The sequence below is a fragment of the Copadichromis virginalis genome, linkage group LG20 (assembly GCF_057382275.1).
Source record: "Copadichromis virginalis isolate Kocher_CV1m ecotype Utaka linkage group LG20, C_Virginalis_male_GT1.1, whole genome shotgun sequence".
In the NCBI taxonomy this organism is placed as follows: Eukaryota; Metazoa; Chordata; class Actinopteri; order Cichliformes; family Cichlidae; genus Copadichromis; species Copadichromis virginalis.
This window is the reverse complement of record NC_140637.1, coordinates 6,121,820-6,139,773: the sequence shown is the minus strand read 5'-3', so window position 1 is coordinate 6,139,773 and position 17,954 is coordinate 6,121,820. Positions and strand designations below refer to the sequence as shown.

General features: G+C 39.7%; 1 protein-coding gene across 1 annotated transcript; it reads right to left on the bottom strand.

The window, feature by feature from the left end:
• Positions 1-2,718: 2,718 nt before the first annotated feature.
• Positions 2,719-17,615, bottom strand: ccdc30 (coiled-coil domain containing 30). The gene is made up of 28 exons (XM_085443853.1): positions 17,544-17,615; positions 16,624-16,823; positions 15,776-15,958; positions 15,466-15,586; positions 15,082-15,272; positions 14,779-14,859; positions 14,614-14,688; positions 13,849-14,005; positions 13,521-13,592; positions 12,348-12,463; positions 12,132-12,235; positions 11,848-12,040; positions 10,728-10,826; positions 10,395-10,523; positions 10,065-10,202; positions 8,910-9,088; positions 8,399-8,666; positions 8,189-8,293; positions 7,640-7,810; positions 6,964-7,173; positions 6,406-6,563; positions 6,133-6,298; positions 5,519-5,640; positions 5,272-5,413; positions 5,014-5,150; positions 4,585-4,702; positions 4,306-4,370; positions 2,719-4,210 (listed from the first exon to the last, which is right to left on the bottom strand). The coding sequence occupies exons 2-28, from the start codon at positions 16,636-16,638 to the stop codon at positions 4,000-4,002; spliced, it is 3,726 nt and encodes a 1,241-aa protein (XP_085299979.1). The 5' UTR covers positions 16,639-16,823; positions 17,544-17,615; the 3' UTR covers positions 2,719-3,999.
• Between the last annotated feature and the right edge of the window lie 339 nt (positions 17,616-17,954).

The following is a 17,954-nucleotide window of genomic DNA, read 5'->3' as shown; positions in this document are numbered from 1 at the left end:
ATTTCAGAAAGCTAGACATCCTTAAAAAAATAAAAAAATAAAATCCCCCCTGTCCACGTTGTGCATATATCAATTTGCTGTTGTTCATAGCTACATGGCCACATCTATAAGCCTGTGTTTGAGGACAGTAGAAAAGGAATAATACGGCCATAAACGTGGGCAGATGACCTTATTTGAAGCTCTCACAACTCCAGTCATCACCACCGTCACCTGCTCGATTACAGTCGCACCGAACCATCTTTTTTTCCACCTCATTCACACGTTCAACATTCACAGCCAGCAGTGAAACTGATAGCATCTACATCATTTCAAGGACATACAATAACACCCACCAGCCAAGCCTTGTTACATGAATACATAGAGGAAAGGTTTCCAGCAACACTATTCCATGATTGAATTCCCAAGGACGAGAGGAAGAGGGAATAAAAGGGGAAGCAATGGAGATGAAAGAAGGTTCGGATGGCTGAGAATGCAAAGTGAAACATACCTCAATTTATGAAAATATTTATTTCTAATCTTGTTTATGGGTTTGAAACATGCATGTGCAAAAGTATTCAGCATACAAACCTTTCAAACTGTCCAGTATTCCACACAACATTTGAAACCAGCTGACAGTAAGAACAAATGTCAGATCTTGAAAAGCCCACCGATGAAATCCCACTGGCTACTAAGCTTGCTATAGGCATGACGGCTGGACATGTAAATTGCACGGCCTTTCCACTCCTGGGGGTAAAATTAGTCCTCTCTACTCACTGCACCCCGTATAATAACCCATATATAATATCTCTCCTTGTTTGAGGATTCAGGGGATGCCTGTCAATCATCTCAAAGGAACACAGAATATATTTACATAGTTATACCACAGTGTAGCATCTCAGAGACACTGACAAGAAATATTGTCTGAATAATGCCATTTTTATGAACAAGATTTATGAGACTATCAGATTTCCTAATTTTGATCTAAACATTAAAGCAATCTAATGAAACACTTAATCTTGGCTATTGTTAGGAAGTGATCCATCTTAAGCAGCAATTATGTTTCTCTAATAAACTTATTTGACTGGAGGATGATTTAAAAAAAAAAGGTTTCGTTTGCTGAGATCCTCGAATGGAGATAGCCACCCAGAGGATAAAAGAGGTACTACAGTTCATGCATGTCTATTACTCTAATACCAAACTATTCCTGTGCATGTCTGCCTGCACTGCCATGCACTTTAAGGAATCACTATTACTTTAAAAGCATTTGTCAAAACCTTTATCAGCATATTTCATATCAACACTGAGGTTCTTTTTCCTATTAAGTAAACCAGTTATGACAGATCCTTTCTTTAACTGTTATTACAGCCCATCTGTGGCCTGCAGGATGCTCACCAGCTACTAAGGCTTCCTGTTTACAGCCCTCTTCCTGTTACTGCGATGGCCGAAATGTCACTAAAACCGCTGACAGAGCTGCTGACACCGCAAGAGCCTCGCTATATAATACTTAGTTAAAACACTTTGGGAAGCATTTCACATCATTTAGGTTGTGCTTGTTAATACTTTATTTAACATTAATGCTCCTTTTATTTGTACTTTTTAGATCATTTATTTAGATCAGATTGTTCATTTGATTTTAGTTTCAACTACTTTTTCTTTTTTTCAGTTTCATTTTTATTGTGTAACATGCATTTCGGTATCTGTTTAGTGCTATTTGGAGGAAAGATTTAAGAACTTAAAACAGGTATTGCAATACAGTTTATTCACTATCATGTCAACATAAAACCTCCACACATGCATAATACTAAATGGGATTCTGTGCATTTTATTTATATATTTTTTTTTTAAGGGAAAGAGTTTTGAAAAGGACCACACCCACCCTAAACAGTAACTTTAGAACTCTTTCATCCAAACAATAAAAATATAAAATTATTATTTTGTTCTCATTTACAAAACTGAGTTCAAAACATATCATAATTTAAGGATTATGACAGAATTTCTTCTCCAATGATAAAACGACAAACAGCTTTAAATTGATTTGAATGGAAAATTTCCAAGAGACCCTCTTAAAGTTATTTCTATATCTTTATAAATTATAAAAATACTGGCATCTGCCAGTGCTACCCCCTCAGCCTCCTAGTAGACACACCTATTATATTTCAAAATCCTACATCGCCTTGTTCTCAAGTTTTTGCAATCACAAGATTTTCAGAACACTTGACCTCTGACCTTTAAGGGGGAAGATACTGAGATTCAACGATTTTCTAGTAGATACACCTATGGTATCAATTTGATACCATACTTCGCCTTGTTGTCGAGTTACAGCAAAAAAACATAAAGCAAACCACAATAAAAAATCCAAATATGATTGATATGCTTTTTGAGTTTTTTTTTCCTGTTTTTGGTTTTTACACTGATACCCACACAGATGAGAAGTGTGAAATGCATAATATGCAGTTATAATAATATTGTTGCTCAACGAGGATTTAAAGCTAATGCATGTCAGGCAACAATTACAGTGAAAACTCTCCTGAGCAACTTTATTAAAAAGCAGATGGTAATAGCAGTAATTTCATTCTAAAATATTTCATATATTTTCATTCATTACAAATACAAAAAAACAACTCCAGAGATGTTAAACTCAATGTTATCAGTGTAAAATTAAAGCAGCTTTGCATCCTTCGCTAAGTCACAACAGTGCACATTGAGATGTAGGGGAAATAAAAAAACAAACAAAAAGCATTGTTTATTTATCAGTCTTTATTTATGAAAATAGCTTTTTTTAAAAATGCATTTGTACAAATACAACAGGAGTGAAAGTTTCTTATTGACTACATCTCATTGTTCCCATGTCGTTTTTGTTATCAGATGTATTCACACTTCGTCATTTCAGGCACGTTGAAGACAAAACCAAAGACACTGTATAACGGTGGATACAAAACCTGTATTTAATACCATGTGCAAATGGCTAAAGTCTTACTGCTGATCGTCTTTGTGACTAAAGCACAAATACCTTAAACAGCGGGTCCTTGGAGAACAGAAAAAAAGTGTAAAAAAAGAGGAAAAAAATGCCTGGAATTGTGTGACTTTGCAGACTAAAATAAAACTATAAATAGTAAATAAAGCACTGATTGTAGCAAGTACTCATCTCTGAACAGAGTCCAGTATTTACTTTCAGTGTATGGCAATCTCTTATTAAACGAAAAAGTGAGTCCGCCTTGTCTATCTTGAGTCTGTCTTTATGGTTGATATGAAATGAGTACGATTTTTTAACATTTGTAAAAATGCTTATTCTTTTTAAAATGTCTTTGAAACATTCATTACTATCACCTCTGTGCCTTTGGTAGAGACTAGAGGAATCAATGTGGAAGAGAGACTCGGGTATCCCTGATGGTTGGTGTGTGGAGAAAAGTGTCCGGGCACCATCCACCAGCACACGCTCGCACTCACCGGCATCAGAACACTGCCAAGGTTAAATTTAATTGGGGAAAATGCATACCTTTAATATCCCACACTTTCCCCAAATGTAAACACGAGTTAAACATCTTGTAAAGTGCTCAGTTTAAACTAGTACCATTCAAATATTCCTCATGAAGAGACATTCACTGCATTAGCATGAAAAGCACTAATGTGATTTTAAATATTTAGACGGCTTAAGATTTTTTTACAAAATCGATTCACTTCTTCAGCTACCAAGTCAAATCTCCTTTTAGATAATGCCCCTTGAAAATATGTAATAAAAATATCGTATTGACACTAGCACAGGCATTTTTTGTTTTTTTACAAACCCCCCAAATTTTCCCTCGTCCAAAATCTGACTTGATATATACACATGTACCTCCCAGCCAAAGAAGAACCTGCTAACACATCAAACGTAGACACCGTCCTGAGCAGAAATGTAGTGGAAGCTCCCTTTCATTATTACTCTTTTAACAAGGATAATTTGGATTCTATATATAATATATATTCATTACTTCTACACAGATTTTTCCCTGTAGATGAAGACAGACATCGTACCATTTCTTATACCGGGTCACTGCTTTTAGAGCTCTCCTCCGCCCCTTTGGCAGAGGCTAGAGGAATCAATGGGGAAGTGAGATTCAGGTATCCCTGCTCTGAAGGTTGGTGTATGGTGAAAGGTGTCCGGGTGCCATCTGCCAGCACACCATCGTCCACCTTCACCCGACAGATTGCATCCAGGACGCCCAGTTTGTTACCAGAACCTGACGTCAAACTGATGACAAACCACAGATGATATGAAAATTGCCCAAATTACAAATATCAATCAATATTTTAGGTCAGCAAGCTGTTCTCTTAAAGTTGTCTTACCTTAGTGCAGACGTATGTAGGATGCTGTCAGTGAGAGCATCAGTGGGAAGCATTTTTCTGGCATTCTGTTGATCATTTAAAATGTATTAGCAAGCATGCCAACATATTTTTTTTAATACAGTGAGATGAGAAACATTTTTACAGTTTTTTTATTCTTCTTTTATTAAAAAAAAAAAAAAAAAAAAAAAACACCAGTCATTTAGTGAAATGGCAATCCTGTCATTTTTAATATGAGTATAGAAAAATATTGCAACAACATAAAGATGTATAAAGAGCTACCTCCATGCTGTAGAGTGACTGGACATTCCTCAGAGCACGCTCTAAAGAACTGACTTGATTGGAGAGTTTCAAGGTTTCGTCCTGCAGTTGTTTGTTTTCCACTTCTAAGAGGTTAACCCTTGAACACAATAATGTTCACAGCATTCACTCACAACTTCACAATAATTTTTCCAACATATTCTTCACATCTTTAGTTACAAAAACATTCAGGCTAACAACTAAAAAATATGATTCTGTTGTGTTAAATACTAAATATAAAGCTTTCCAACCATCTCAATATATGTACAAGTAAATGTGATTTCTTAGCACTGCATTATGCAACTAATGAAGTTAACAAATAGTATTTTATACTTCTGGTTGAAATAATTAAAAGAGTAATATTCATACTGTTCTGCATCATGTACATGTGTAAACAGTGACTGAGGATACCTATATTGGACTGTTGAGGCGGTCTTCGTGGCCTTGCTGCCCATCTCCTCGGCCTCAATTATCTTCTGCACCAGTTCTCTCTTCTCCTCCAAAAGCTTCTCATTGACTTCCATCACTAACTGGATCCTCTCTTTGTCCTATCACAATTCAGAAGACAAGAGAAAAATGAATGAAAACAGATTTTGAAGAACACTTTTCTACAGTGCTTCACATCTCTTCAGGAATATTTAGGAGTCAGCATTCTGCTTCATGTGTGACCTTCTGAGAAAGCATGGAAGCAAGCTCGAGATCATTCTCCAGTTTCTGGATGGTGCTGTCTCTCTGTTCGGTTGACTTTAGAAACACCAGCTTAGCCTGACGCAGTTTGGTCTTGTGTTGACTCTGTTTTTCATTGTACTTTCTGGTTGGTGGAGCAGAGGCGATTGAGAGCAAGAAAGGCAAAAGGTTAATGTAACCTAATTACCATTTACTTTATTTTATATTATGGTTGTTAGATGCATCTAACCTGACATGCACGTCGAGTTGGAGGAGAACCTGCTGCAGCTCATCCTGCAGTCCTTTACAATCCTGCTGACTGGCCAACAGCTCCTCCTGCAGCTTTTGACGTGACGCCTGGCTGTCCTTTCCCTACAGAACATATACATTTCAACAGATATTACAAGTGCATAAAATGTACAATCGTGTTAAACACAGTGAAGCGCTGACAGCAAACTTCTTGCAATATGATAGATTTTTTTTGTATATCTGTCAGCAATTAAGCAATCTTAAATAATGTACTTAATAGGTTAAATGTGCCCTGTATAGCAGCTTACTGTCAAAACTGAGTACGCATTCCTCTGAAAAACTTTCTGGTTTGCAGCAAAGGATTGAAATCTTAGCTCGAAAACAGAGGAAGTGACAGAAGATACATACTGCGCAAACAATGTTTGATTTGGGCTGTCAGCAGGGCGCCTTAAAAAACAAACAAACAAGACACTTAATAACACACTCCTTTTAAGGCGTGTAGCAAACTTGGAATGGGTGTATGTTTTGACTGTCACTTTTCAGGGAAAACTTTCAGTTCAATGAGACCTCAAGTGCCACAGCAGATCTTAGGAAGCACGGTACACCATTCCTCACCTCCTCTCTAGCATTGCTAAGCTCAGCCTCCAGGACGGATAGACGGGTGTCCAGCTGCTGGACACGGTGGCTGAGCTCTGCATTTGTCCTGGTCAATGAGGCCTCCTTATGCCTCAAGGAGCGAACCTGTTGCTGCAGCTCCTCCTCGCGCTGTTCTAACAGCTTCCTGAGAGGAGACCGGAAGAAGAAGAAGAAAAAAAAAAGACTATTCAAAGCTCTTAAAAAGCAGGTGAAGAAAAAGGACAGTGTCAGCTGTGCTGCACTTTGTGGAACCTGGTGATGTGCTCTTCCTGCTGCTGGGCTCTCAGAGCTAACAAGGCGTCAGATAGATCCCTGCTTTCCCTCTCCAAGCGGTTGGTCTCGCCTGCACGAGCTTCCTCTACACGCAGCTGGTGCTGGACAGACTTAAGCTGCTGTTGTAGTTCCAGGACCTTCCAAACCACAACAGAACCACAGGTTTTGCTCAAAAACACAAGCTCCTAACTTTACACCCATCAACAAAATATGTCAGGATTTCCTTATGATGTCAAACAAACAAAAAATACTCCACAATGTTCGCAAATAATGTTGACTGCAACCGCTTCTTCATCTTACTCAATGTTCAGAAAAGCATTAACTTCATTTGCTTAGGACCAAAACATGTCATAGACTGGATATTCCATTAAGCGCTCAGTATGGTGTCACTGGTTATTTCACTGATAAGAACAACTACAGCAAGAATAACATAACTGTTGAATAAAACCACTTGGAGCCTTTAATAACAGTTGACACACTGACAAACCAGGCGATCCAGATTTCACACCGGACTAGAGTCTTTACAGTTATGCTAACCTTCTTGTCAGCAGCGATGAGTCGTGCCCTCTCAGCCTGGAGGTCCCCCTGCAGACTAGTAGTGGCATTGCGGTTTGCGGAGCTACGAGCCAGTTCCAGCTCCAATTGCCTGATTTTCTGCTGCTGATGTTCACACTCGGCCGCCTGACCAGTGACTTTCTGCTCCATCTGTACCAGCTTTGTCTGGACCTGCTTCACTTCTGCACTAAGCTGAGAAAACATGTGGGAGGACAGCAGATGTAAAAAAACAAACAAACAAAAAAAAGATGTTGAGTGTTCATTTACATGTTGATTGCAGTTACACATTTGTTCATAAGTTAATATAAGTATCTAGTAGCTCAAGTGAGGGTTGTCCACACAGAAAGTGATCTGCATGTCGCGCATCACCTTGCTGCTGATGGTTGGTTGATAACGAAGATTTCAGGTTATGATCGCCCAAGTAACACTCCTATGTAGTTACCAGTTTCATATGTCAATCTACAGTATTATTTGCTAACACAGTAGTCACTTCATTTGTGGTTATTTTTCCCATCATCACTTTAAAATCATCCAGCGGTCTTTGGCCGTCATGTTGCTGTGAATCGCTTCCTATTTAGACATCTCTTAACAGTGGAATGAAGATGAGGAAGTGCTAAGTAAATTAAGTGATAAACAGAGGGTTTCAGGGAATACTCACCTTGAGTTTTTCCTGATCCAGCAGCGTGTTGTGTCTCTTCAGGTCCAAGTTCTTCTCTTTCTCATAGCGTAACTCTTTCTCCGCTGAGGTAAACAGGCTCTGGGCCCTCTGCAGGTCTTGCTTCATTTGTTTAGCTTCTTCTGTCTTCTGCTTCAGCACCGAATCTTGGGACTAAAGATGGACACTGTTGTCAGTGTTCATGTTTATGCTGATTTAGCAAATGAACAGAGATAGTCAACTTCTGTAATTTTAATGGAACATTAGTGAAAGAAGGCCATCTGAAGCTTCTGTGTTAATGATGAAAATAATTACAACATTATTACTTTTATCATTATTATTACTACAATACAAAAGAGAGGTAGACTGCCATAAAATTCCGGCTTTCTGTCTTTCAGTAAGATTGCTGAAGTTGCTAATTAATAAGAATATTAAGATGTCAGCTGCTTAAAGCATAAAGGCTAATGCAGCTGCTACAGTATGACAATTATAGCAATAAAGAGCCAGTTACATAATAAACCTACAGAATAGATTTTTGTTTTTCATATGTACCTTAATATGTGCCTGGGCTTCATTGACCTGAGCCTCGAGGGCCATTTTGTGCTCAAGACCCTGCTGCCGCTCCTTCTCTAGCTTATTCTGTAGATCACTCAGCTCCTGCCCCAAAGAAGGCAGTGAAAACATTTATATCCATCTTCTATAGTTCTGGCATAAGAAATACCCCATTTACCCTAACCCACCTAAAGAAACCAATCCAGTTACCTGAGCCACGCACTCTTCTCTGCGGTTTTCCACTGGACTGACTCTAGGTTCAAAATGAGCTATGTGCAGTTCAGGCTTCTGGCTGCTGCCAAGCACTTCCTTCGTGGTGGATAGTTGGTCTTGGTGCCACTGAAGCTGCTTAACGAGGCGCTGGATCTCCAGCTCCAATCTCTCCTGTTTGCCCTCTGCTGCTAGCTTCTCCTGAACACTAGAGCTTAGCCTGGCCTGTAGCTCTGCAGTCTGCATCCGCTCAGAAGCCATCTCATCTCTGGGAAATATTCACATATATGCAAAGTAAGTAAGCTACAATGTTCCAGTCTTATCTCATCACTGACTATGAAAAAAGGTACAAGTAACAACTGAGGCAGTGATATCAGTTCTCATCCAACAATGATCCACTTCAATCCACATCTCATAAATACCATACATGTACTATATATTATTTGAATTTCCCAAATATGCAATGAATAAAATATCTTATCTTATTGTAGGACTGGAACTAAAAAACAACCTCAGGCTGTTGTGTGCTGTCTGGAGGCTGCTAAGTTCAGCAGTAAGCCGGTCAGCTTGTTCCTGCAGCTGGCTGACGTGTAGCATGTTTTCCTTCATCTCTTCTTGGGTCTGCTTACTGTCTTTGTAGCACTGCAGCTCTCCCTGGAGTCTGCTATAGGCACGCTCCATCTGGGAGACCTGACAGCCACAGAGTTAAAGACAGTAAGGTGATGAGAAACTCAAGTTGGGGGGTGTAAATGTCAAACTAATGCATGCTATAAATTCATACTGACATATTTATACTGACACGTAATGTACAGCCCTGCACGAAAGTCTTGTAAAATAAGTACATTATTTGGAGAATAGTTAATAAATGTACTTCTAATTTTCAGTGTCAGAAATACCTTATGTTAATGCTAAGAGTCTGAAGTTTGTTTAATATGCTATAATTTTGTATTACCTAATAATCATGAACCAGTCAATTTGAAGCTGGAAAATCTTTTGTTTCATATGATAACCAGTGGAATTCTAGTCAAGAAATGTTCTCTTTTTAATAGAGTAAATACAAAGAACACAAATATCAGTTTGTTATTTTATCATATGCATAATAGCCTGCATATACAGTGGTTATCATCCTGCAAGGGTGTAAAGAGCTAGTTCATAAAGTCAGATTTGAAAGAGAAGGGTGTCTTTCAGAAATCCCAAAGCCGCTTCAAGTTTCTCTGTTTATGCTTCCAAATTTTCTCCTTCATTTCTTGCCCCCAATGAATGTCCCATATATCCATAATCATAAATAAAACTTGAATAATTAAATAAAGAAATCCCCAGTCTCTCTGTAGTGCTTTTTAAAATTTCTGTCCATTCACCACTTAAACACAGTGAAGACGCCTACAAACTTAACAGCACACTTGCACTTGAGCTTTTTGATTTTATCTGGGATTTATTAGACTCATTGGTAAACTTATTTAATTAATTAGGAGTCAAGATATTTTAGTATTATACACACACCTGTTTTCATATACTCTAAAGCTGTATTGTGTGCAAGGTATTTTTACTTTTTAAACCATTTACACCAAAGGCCTATTTCTGCCAAAATGTTTCTAGTCTATAACCATTTTCCTCTGAAGAAAGACTGTGACCGTTTCATTATGTTTAAAATGAAAAATTAACAAACCTTTTCTTCCAGAAGTGTTTTTTCCACCTTGACTTGAGTGAGACTCTTGATGAGTGTTTTCCCCTGTTGGCATTCTATATGAAGGCTGTTGTTCTCAAGTCTCAGTTTGTTTCGCTCTCGCTCACTTATCTGCAAAGCCTTTGGTGTAAAGAACCAAAGAATAACACCCAAAGAATACACGTGGTAACTGTGTGGCATTTAGTTTGTAACATTGTTAAAAACATTCTGAAAATACAACCATAACTCTTTGCATCAGTCCTAAATTGAATTTCTGTGTACGTGTGGCGTTTCTGTTCTGTATTTCACACAAAGCGAAAGTCTAGTTTTTACCTCTTTCTCTTTCTTCAGGGCAGCCTGTGCAGCACTGAGGTCCAACTCCAGCTGTTTCCTCCAGTCTTTCTCCTCAGTCAGACGAGCCTCAAGCATAGCCAGGCTCTCTTGACCACTGTTCCTTAGGTGCTTCATATATGGTGGGACAAGAACACAGAAACAGACATACTGCATAAAAACAAACAAAAAAGTTATTCATGTCACATCATAACTCGCACCCCCTTTGTACTTTGTAGTGAGCTTTACCTTAGTTACTCATTTAAATTTGTGACCTCCACGGCTACTGCATTCTTACCGCACATTGTTGTGTAATGATTAAAGGGCATTTCTTACCAACTTTAAGTAGGATTCGGTGGTTTTGACCTCTTCTCCATTCTGCAACATTTTCTCTTGGGTTTTCTGCTTCTTTATCTCTGCCTCCAGGTTTGTGATCTGCATAGAAATGTAAGACTATTAGTCATTAGGTAAATCTGTAACTAAACTATAGTAAACTGCCATTAGTAATTAATGACTGTGAAAACAGCTTTCTTTAGAGTTTCTGGTGCAGGGGTGTCAAACATAAGGTCTGGAGCCAGAACTGGTGTGGCAAAGACAGACAGACAAATAGACACACACACACACACACACACACACACACACACACACACACACACACAACCCCTTTCAGCTATCTTAGTGAGGACCTTCATTGACATAATGCTTTCCCTAGCCCAGGGGTGGGCAACTTCAGGCCTCGAGGGCCGGTGTCCCTGCAGGTTTTAGATGTGTCCTTGAACCAACACAGCTGATCTAAATTAGCTCCTCAACATGTCCAGAAGTTCTCCAGAGGCCTGGTAACAAACTAATCATGTGATTCAGGTGTGTTGACCCAAGGTGAGATCTAAAACCTGCAGGACACCGGCCCTCGAGGCCTGGAATTGCCCACCCCTGCCCTAGCCCCTTACCCTAAACCTAACCATAACCTAATTGTAACCCTGACACTAAAACCACATTTTGAGCCTCAAAAATGCCTTTAAATGCCTTCAAATTTGTGAGGACCGGGTTGTGTGTCCTCACAAGTGACTGTTGGTTCTCACAAGTATGGTAGAATGCAGATTTCAGTCCTCACAAAGACAGCTAGACAGGAACACACACACACACACACACACACACACACACACACACACACACACACACACACACACACACACACACACACACACACACACACACACACACACAATTATAGAAGCATATGGTTTTTTTTGTTGGTTTGTTTGTTTGTTTTTTTACAACAGGTCCATGGTTAAAAAAAATTCTGTGAATTAACAAAAAATGTGTTTTATAATTACATGACAGTCTGGACAATGGGCTACCAGAACTTTTTCTGTAATTTTACACATTTGTTTTTACAGGCTGTTTGTGGCCCACAATGTAAAATGAGTTTGATATTTGAACCAGTTCTGATAAGTACCCTTCTTCGCAGGCCCTCGAGTTCTCCCTCATGTCGATGCCTCTCCTCTTTGCTAGCATTCTGGGCTTCCCCCAGCAAGGCCTCCAGCTCCTCGTTCCTCTCCTCCAGCTCTTCATGTTCCTTGCGTAGCCTCTGCAGTTGTCGCTGCAGGTCTTTCACCTGCACAAGCCCATCTTCCACAGCCTCTTGACACCTAACCGTCAATAAATTACAATTAAACAGCCAGAGAGAGCAGATTGTGAATACCCATCATAATGTAATTATCCAGGAATTCAAGTTTTTACCGTTTGTGAATGTGGTCTTTTTCTTGAGCTGATAAAGCAGACAGATTGTTTTGTTGGTCACTGCAAACACTTTTATCTTTTCTATCTTCTTTGGCTGCATCATTCTTTGCCAAGTGAAAAAAAAAATACAACACCAGTCAGTGCCAAGCTTCTATCATAACTTATTTTATTCATTTTGTTATAATAAATTAATAGGTATGTTCTGTAAATACTAACCTGGTCAAGGAGATTTTTCTTCTCTGACTCCAAAATACGCACTCTGTCCCTCAGAGCTCTGTTCTCAGCATCTAGTTTGTCATTTTGCTCTTTAGCCTGCTGCAACTTCATCACATCTGTGGAGTGAAAAATGTATTAATGTGAGATTAAAATGCCGGTGATCAGCAAATGTGATCATCCCTATAAAAGCAGAAGGTTTTGGCAGTTTGCAGTATAGCCATAGTAATAGTGGTTTACATATTTGTCTAACAAGTCATAGATGCCCAGTTTGATCTAAGGAGAGGATACAAATCCCCTGAGGGTTGCATGAGGAGCGGTATAAAAATCTGCCAAATCAAATATGCAGAGGCACAGATTGTGGAAACCTCTTGAGACAAGGAAGCAGCAAGAGTAGCTGTTTTTTCTGCTCTGGAGCAGGTATGTGTTAAAACAATGCCAGTCATTCACCCCGAGGTCTGACCATGCAATGTTATGAGAAATTCAAAAGAACCCAAGAGCTACAACTCAGACTCTACAGGCCTCATTTAGCATTTTAAATGTTAAAGTTCATGACAGCACAGTTAAAAAATGGCTGAACATGATATGGTGATTTAGAAGGACTGCCAAGAGAAAGTCTCTTCTATCTAAAAAAGAAAAGGGCACGGCTTAGGTTTGCAAACAGCGCAAAACTTCTGAAAAAACTGCCCAGATGAGACTAAAGTAAAGATGCCTGGCCATAATGCATGGCACCCCGTTTGGTGAAAAGCAACACAGCAGACCAGCACAAACACCTCATAGCAACTGTCAAGCATAGTGGTGTACGAATTATGTTGCAGTCACTGAACTGAATATCAGGCAAAGGGGAAATATTTGTAACATTTATATAATGATTTTTTTTTTACTCCAGTGTTGTAGAATTACAAGTAGCTTCTCTCTAACAGTGACTAAAGTCTTAAAATGTATTAAATCTAAAAGAATAAAAAATAAACAATTTACTAGATGAGTAAAGTTTTTACATTATCCTTATTTTTCCTATGAATACAGATTAAATACAAGCAAAACTAAACAAGCACAGTTTATACTGAGATACAAAATATCTACATAGTGATTTTTTTGTCCACCTAAATTTAAAAATAGTTTAAAAAAAAAACAAAAAAAACAAACATCTGAAAAGTTTCCATCAATCTGTCTCACCAGAGTGTTTAAGATTTTCCACTTCCTTCCTCAGGTTCTCTACTTCTTGGACGGTTCCCTGAAGCTCAGATCCTGAGATTAAAAGCACATTTTTAATTCTGTGGACCACAAATATGCTTGGTGCCAATTTGTGTCTATTCATATTAACATTCAGTAAAGTCAAAGATGAGGTATGTTACCAAAATCTATGGGTATAAATAACAGGTAACTGACATTTCATTAGGGGAAGACATCAAAGCTACTGTTATGCTGACTTTAAACACTGGAAAGGTTAATAGGATGTGTGTGCAGGGCAGAAATTTAGGACCATACTGTAACTGCAACATACCGCTTGGGTCTGGGTTGTTGTTTTTGGCAGCATCCAGTTCATTAGTGAGTCTGCGGATATCCTGATGAGCCATCGCCAGCCTCCGGGATGCTTCTTCTAAGTCCCGTTCCAGTCGCTGACGCTCATTTCGCTCTTGGGAAATCTCCTCACTGTGGGCCTGATGTACAGGAAATAAGGGATTAACAACTGGAGTAGGAGAAAGGGGAGGAAAGAAAAATGGTAGGAATGGTAGACTGGAGATGCATGGACCCAACATGCAATTGTTAGAGACATGCATTTTCAGACTGCGAGTAATCATCTCTGCAGGCCTGGAACAAAGCAGGGGAAATTAAGTATATATTTATATCCCAGCATTCACCTGCACAGAGAGACCAGGAAGACCAAAAGTGCACATGCTGTTACCTGTGTTATGCCATCACTGCCCTATGATAAATTATGTTCTTTAAATCAGTTTTTTTTTGTGACAGCCACAGTAGACAGGAAATTGTTGAGGTGAGAGGAGGGTATGACATGCAGCAAAGGTCCACGCAGACAGTCAAATGTTTTGTAACCATTAAGAACCAGGGACACCCTTAAAAAATGCATTTATAGATGTATTAGTGAAATGCTCTGCAGCACAGCAGTCATGCAGATAACAAGGTATATTATTAATGTGGAAAACATTTCAAAAAGCAGTGGCCCTCTGAAACAAGCCGGTGAAGTTTGGCTCTTTATCATGATACCACTGTTAAATTACTTAGCATAAGCTATAAAGTGGAGACCTACAGGGTTAATACTGTGCTTGCTCTGACCAGACCTGCGAAGGCCAAACAGCTTCTTCCACGGACTCTGGGATGAGCACTGCTGAGAGGAAAAACCACTGTATACACACTCACAACAAACACTATTCGGACATGGATCTCAGCCAGGGCAAAATGAACGCCACTTCACCTTCACTGCATTATTGAAGGTCTTCTGGAGATCCTCCTTTTGCTGTCTCAGGTCATCCCCCCTCATATGGCAAATAAACTCCTGTCCAAATGTCACAAAGAGACAAGGCCTTACTTAGCATTTTACATACACATACAGTCTTTGCACGTGTTAGCTTTAACCATTGCTTTTCACTACAAGCATGAAGCCTTTGGGCATACTATTTTACTCTATTAGCTCTCAAAACATTTCAAAATTACGTTGGTCCCACGAGATAACTGACATCCAAATAAAGCCTTTGATTTACGTAGGTCAGCTCTTTACCTGGTGGTCAACTTCCTTCAAGTTAACACTGAGACTCTGACTTTCCAGTCTCCTCTCAGTAGCCTCCAACCTTTCCAGCAGTGTGGCCCTCTCCACCAGTAAATAGGCCACTATCTCACTGGGGCTGGTCAAGCCCATCTCCACCAGGTCCTCCTGAGCCAGCATCTCTGCCAACTCCTTGCTCTGACTCTCTAGAAGAAAGGAGGGTTTTCTTCTGGTCAGCAGTTTGTCATGTACAATTATAAAAAACCCCCACATACGAACAAATGATGCTCTACAGCAACATAGTAATTACAAAGTACATTTCCACTGGTAAGCAAAGCTAGGGTATAGCCCAAAGGAAAAAATGCCCAACACATTGTACTACAGTTGTGAAAAATTCACCCAGCTGGTGTTGAATCTGGTGAAGTTCATGCTGCAGCTGTTCATTGTGTCTTTCATATTCTGCAGCCAGGCCCTCTCGCTCTTCTAACAGCCCACGAATATGTGCAACATAGCTCTCCAGCTGATAGACAAAAAGAATTGCAGTGTAATTTAGCTGTGACACTGATGTGTCCCGCACATGTTCATGATTGTACTTCATGTGAAAAGTGACACGTTCTTTTTAGACTGTTTTTTTGGGCGTTTCATTACACATCATTGGCTCACTCTATGATGAAAGTTGGTCAAATAAAACAACAAAGGAGAGTCTCACCTCCTTCATCTCATTGGCTTGCTGCAAACGTAGGGTCTGCACCTCTTGGGTAGCTGCATGAAGCTTCGCCTCACTGTTGAGAAGCTGCTGCCAAAGGTGGCACTGCTTCTCTTCTCCACTGGCCCCTGGCGATAAGCCATCCTCCTGGAGCCGCCTAGAAATCTTGTCCAGCTCCGTCAACACCTGAAGGTCCGGAGAAGGTCCAGTTATCATATTTTTTAATGCAATGTTTACCTGCAGCTTTTAAGAATTTATACATGTACACTCCTTCCAGTCATCTTGCCGTTGCATATGCAGCTTTGGGTATTATAATTCTTTGTTTGCTAATGTTTATTCAACTCCAGTGTTATTTAAGTAAGAGTGAAAAGGTTTTACATTTTGAGTATTTTTCTATACAGTTTTCCTGCTAGCTAACTACAAGACTAAGCATAATGAACAATGGTATATCTTTTTGCAGTGGCACACGGTTCAATGATGTGACATTGAACACATGTTGCAGAATTCAACACTGTACGTTGTAGGGCTGGTAACTGGAGCCAGCGGTCATGCAAACTGCATACTACTCTGGGAGCTGTCACGGCTCCAACAACATCTTGCATATTGTCACAGGTTGGGTATCAGGTCTCATGTACTTGTTGTAGTCAAACATTGCACCACCTGGTCTATGCTATCGCGGACTAAATGGTTAAAAGATCAGAAATTTGGTGATTGTGCGTGCAAGATTTATTCGCCACCAAAACCAGTTTAGGTACAGTGTTTTCATAGTTGAAGAAAAGTTACATTGGCCAGCACATAGGAGCATAGCAGATAGGTCTAGTGTATCTCAAAAGTAGCCAATGCTGTGTTACCTCTTTATTATCCATCGTTACAAATTAAGTTTGGCACAGCAGCGTCTGTAAGGGATGAATTTTATCTCCATCAGTCGAAGTACTGATCCCACACAACATTTCTGCTAACTCAGGCTCCAACGATGCGCCAGAGATCAGCAGATCCTCAAACTTCAGCACTCACATTGCTGGAGTAATCCATCCAGTATCTCATGTCCGCTCTGTGAAAGACGCGATTCTTTAGAACAGTGCTGCCAGGTAGGACAGGCAGTCATAAGCTTAGAGATTATCTACCTACTACAGGCACATGCATTTTAACAGCTGACACACATTGCATCACCCGAGGCTATGCAAAACTCCAAACTGGTGAGCTATTTTATCTGCTGTTTCCTTAAATGGTAAGGATAACACATCTAGCCCTAAGCTTCCTCTCCAACATTTAGGAAGATTTCATGGAGCAGGGAGATCTATGAAAATTCCCTGCAATAAAAACAATGCAAGTGTCTTCCCAATAATAGACAAGGATCATTTAATTTTGTTAAAAAAAACATCTTTTTTTCCCGGCTAACCTTTCTTTCCAAAATGTCTGACGACGAGGAGCAAACGGGGATTTTTATATTTCTTTTGGCAAGATCTCCAGTCAGAGATATGTAACAATCACAGATGTGTTAACCAAGACAAGCTGTTTTAGTAAGATATTACACAACGAAAACAGACAGATGTGACTTCCCACGATGCTAGTTAGCAAAGTTCTTTCCAAACTTACCAAGGCATACTTCACATTGAGCTAACGCTAGCTCGCTAACGGTAGCCATAGCTTTTACCACTGGCCGCTTGGCAGCAAAAGATAGACTCTGTGATATCTTAAGACTCCTACTTAACCCTAACTTCTCCGAGGCGGTAAAGCTGAGCACATAATGCAAAGTTAAAGTTCTACGAACCTTTTAGAGTAAATACGGACGGCTGTGGACAGGCTTGGCAGTGTAAATTGGCTTCTACCAGCACCTAGGCAACGGACCGTACCATTAAAAGGATGCAGAGGGGACAATCGATCACGAAACGTCACCACCAACACAACACTTAGGCTTTTAGAAGATTAGCTATTAGGGATCTTGCTGATCTAGAATGAAAAGAGAATGACGTTTATCGTCATTATACGGCCGTACAGATTGACTTTGTACTTGGCAATCTGGCAAGTCAATAACCATGAATACAGAAGAATCCCACTCTTTCCAGCTATATTAGTTCATAGCGTCTTTAAGGATTTCTCATTTCTCAGGTCATACTCGAAAACTGTAGAGGGCGACAAATGTTTGACAACTCGAAGACTCCTTATCGAACAACTTCATTGC